General features: G+C 31.4%; 1 protein-coding gene across 1 annotated transcript; it reads right to left on the bottom strand.

Moving 5' to 3' along the window:
• Positions 1 to 1,228: 1,228 nt before the first annotated feature.
• Positions 1,229 to 2,572, bottom strand: LOC106108689 (spherulin-2A-like). Its single transcript, XM_013289948.1, has 2 exons — positions 2,486 to 2,572; positions 1,229 to 2,114 (listed from the first exon to the last, which is right to left on the bottom strand). Exon 2 carries the CDS (start codon positions 2,105 to 2,107, stop codon positions 1,229 to 1,231), a length of 879 nt encoding a protein of 292 aa, XP_013145402.1. The 5' UTR covers positions 2,108 to 2,114; positions 2,486 to 2,572.
• Between the last annotated feature and the right edge of the window lie 1,279 nt (positions 2,573 to 3,851).

The following is a 3,851-nucleotide window of genomic DNA, read 5'->3' as shown; positions in this document are numbered from 1 at the left end:
ACCTGTTAAAAATTCTTATTTCCATTGAATTGGACGAATGCATAAAAATTGTAAAATTAATGATGTTTTTACATATTTTTTAATCTATGCTTTTTTAAACTATTTTAGCGCGTTTAACTAAACTATCGCATACTGTTTCCCGCTTTGATTCCTATGACCTTATATGGAGGTGCGTTACTCGATTTTAAGTGCAACTAAACAGTTGACTACGTAACAATCGACAATCGCACAACAGTCGTCATCATCATCTCCTTATCCTACTCCCGTAGCGGCGCAACAGGTTTTTGTCCTCCACATAACTCTATCATACGTCATCTCAGTCATCACTCCCTTTTTGATCATGTCACCTTTTACACAATCCATCTCTTTCTAGGTCTACCTCTACCGATGTACTACACTCATAACTAACGTTCTCCTTGTTATGCGATTCATCCCTCCTCATAACATGCCCATGCTAACCTTTTACTCCTTACCTTCTACTACTGGGGCTACTCTCAAACTTCCCCTAATATACTCATTTCGTAAACAAAACAGTCGTGCGATAGTTTAGCCAAATATGTGAGTCAACCCTTACAATTTACGTGTACCAAGTATTTATATTTCTTGTATTTGTTATGTTTATTTGTTAAATACACTGACGTGCTTATTTTTAAATTCAGCGATTATTTTAACAAAGACTTTTCGAAGCGCACATTTCAAATACATATCAAAATCCAGTGGTTTAAGAATTCAGTTTTTTTTAGAGTCGTTTTGATATTTTTTATTTTAATTTGTGAAATTCTTTTACAAGTTAATAGTGACCGATTTCATATTTTTTTTTTGTGTCTACGCACTTTTATAGGACATAATTATTTTTGCTTTGCAAAACTTTTGAGTATTTGATACATTTTATATATAATTCTAGTACATAAAGCAGTTTTATTTTACTAAACATTAACTTCAATTTTTATTTATTTATTAGTGGTAATTATGTTAAAATATAATTTAATAAACTTTTGTACGTCAGTGTTTTTTTAAGCTTAATAATAGATGTAACCAAAACAATGTTTTTTTATTTATTTATGTGTATTACATAGTATATAAGTGTAGTTAATGTCTATGTAAAAATATTAAGAAACTCTGTTATAAGGCTTTTTAAATAAGAAATGCGTGTTATATCCAATGTTGTTTTATTTATAAATTATATTTTTTTTAAATAATTTCGATAAAAATATCACAAAGTTCAAATTTATAGAATTAAATCAGTCATTTTTTCACCCGTTTTCGTATCAAAAACTACCATTTGAGGGTTTGTATAGAAAATCATTTCTATAGTTTCTGTCGACATAACCTCATTTTTTATTCCGTTAGCCGCCATTAACTCATCAACATCCAACGCCCAGTAATGATGACCTTTGTAACCTTCCATATAGTTAGTAGCCACGGATCCTGATAAACTGGTCATGTACTCCATTTCTATGGCCAAATTTAACTGCATAGCTCGCAATTCTGTTGTCACTGATTGTCCGGGTAATAATGAAATCTGCATATCATCAGAACCAATAACAGTCGTAACAGATTTCTCTGTATTTAAACCCCATAATGACGTATAAGTAACAGTTTCATTACCTAAATAAATCGCGTAATTTATCCCTTTGTTCATAGTGAGGTCGCCATTTTTAGTCCAAAACGATGACACGGTATTTTCTAGATGCTTTTTCAATCCGATATTGAAAGTAATCGGTTTCGTTTCGGTATTCACGAAGTTTTTACTCATTATTGTTCTCATTTCGTTCGTTATATTCAAAATTCTACCGTTTTTAGGTTTCATTGTTCGTTTCACTTCGTCCCAGTTGTATGTTTGGTATAAATCTCCGAATGGCGTTGGACTGTGTAAGAAAACATCGCTTGGTTTGTTCCCGAAGAAATTTTCTGCACTCATTTTTAATCTGTCCTCATTTAAATGGAATGTTTTCTCTTCTGTTTCCGATATAACTTCAGTATCTGATCCATTGAAATCGATAACAACAGTTTTCTCGATTCCGTCATATAAACCGAATATTTTGACATCTATTCTTGCGAGTGACAGCGCGGGAAACAGCAACAGAAAGTATAGGTACGACGCCATCTTGAATCTGAGAAAAAAATAAATCATTATTTTTAAAACAGATTAAAAAAGTGAAATAATTTATATAATATTTTTTTTTTAATATTTTTTTACGTCGATCTCAAGTCTATCGAACATTGATTTCGGCCGTTATTCAACAAGACTTATTTAGAAGTAATTTATATCAGAAAAGCTAAAACTTTTTTAAAAAAACATCAGTTAAATAGAAAAAAAATACAAGATTTAATTTAATTTTGTCTCGTTGTAGTAATTGCGTAATAACAATTTCATTAAAAGCTTGCACTTGCTTGAGTTATAAATACAATTTAAGAAAAAAATAATAATTTAATTTGTAAAAAAAAAATACAATTAGAAAATAAATAATAAATAAATACTTACGTGCAGCCGCCGCGAAAAGAAAAGAATGTACTTTTCTAAGAAATACGTGTGTTTAAATATAAAAAAAATATGCCGTGTTTGCAGTTTTCAGCAACTGCTCTATGTTGTAGTAAATATGAATTTAGATTTTTTCTAATATAGCGTTTTTTAGCTTGACTATACTTAATGAAAAGAGTAGGCTGATTATGAGTGAAGCAACTTAACTAAGTGGGCCATATTTAATTTAACTTACATCTGAAGTTACAATAAAAATAACTTGTCATTGTGTATTTTCTTGCTTTTTATTGATATAACTATAGTTTCATATTCATAATTGGGCAATTTCTCAATTGTCATATTGTGTTCTAATTTAACGGCAACATATAAAATGCATTCTCAGCTAGAAAATAGAACAAGGAAATAGAAACATGGCTAAATATAAAATAGAATTAAGTCACATATTGTTTAAACTAAAAACAATCAAGAAATTTAATGTTACACGTCTTTGTAAAATTCCACAAAACCCTAAAACATATTTCCATTTTTCAATTTAATCGTACTAAAAATATTTGTTTTATAACCTAAATTGTGTATGAAAATTTACTAAACGATTTGACATTTATGGCATGTCCCACCAAATTGTAAATTATCTGAAAACAATCCAACGTGTAAAATATGTAATGGAAATATCGGACTTTGTTTCTTTATTACAGTGACGTCATTTTTTAAGCGATCTTAAACTCTATCAACCAATGGTGGGACAGGACTTTAACATGTTCAAGTTACCATTGCCAATAATCTTAATAAGATTAAATAAGTCGAGTAACGGGAATCGAATCTATAACAATCGAAAGTCTGTAAATTTTTCTAACCATTGGGCTATTTTCGTTACTGATAATTCCAAGTGTTTCAGATAAACAAATAAATAATCGTTAATAAACATATTTGAAAGAGTGATTCAAAGGAATGATTTTGTTCTTTATGTCAAATTCGTCAGTGGTGAGATCACAGTGGTAGAGCCCGCTTTAACATCTTCGCACAAATGGGCCGTATCGGTGTTATACCACCACCACACAGAAAACAGGCGTGAAGTGCAAGCAATTCCGCGTTTCGTCTGATGAGTGTGGTGCCGGAGGCCTAATTTTAGTCCCTTTCCCTTTTCATCCTTTTCTTAAGAGGAAAGGATAGGAAGGAAAAGTGGATTTGACGGTGGACGAGACGCAAAGGAAGGGGAATTGTCCTATTTATGTGCGTCTCCTCCTCCGTCAATGAAGGGTAGGCAACGCATCTGCAATTGCGGATGTCTATGGGCAGCAATTGCTCTCCATTTCGGTGGATTTAGGTGACTGCTTGCTCGTTTGCCACCTTATATTATAAAAAAAACCTC

Source organism: Papilio polytes, unplaced genomic scaffold, assembly GCF_000836215.1.
Source record: "Papilio polytes unplaced genomic scaffold, Ppol_1.0 DF821400.1, whole genome shotgun sequence".
NCBI lineage: Eukaryota > Metazoa > Arthropoda > Insecta > Lepidoptera > Papilionidae > Papilio > Papilio polytes.
Note: the sequence above shows the minus strand (reverse complement) of the source record. Positions and strands in the feature narration are given on the sequence as shown.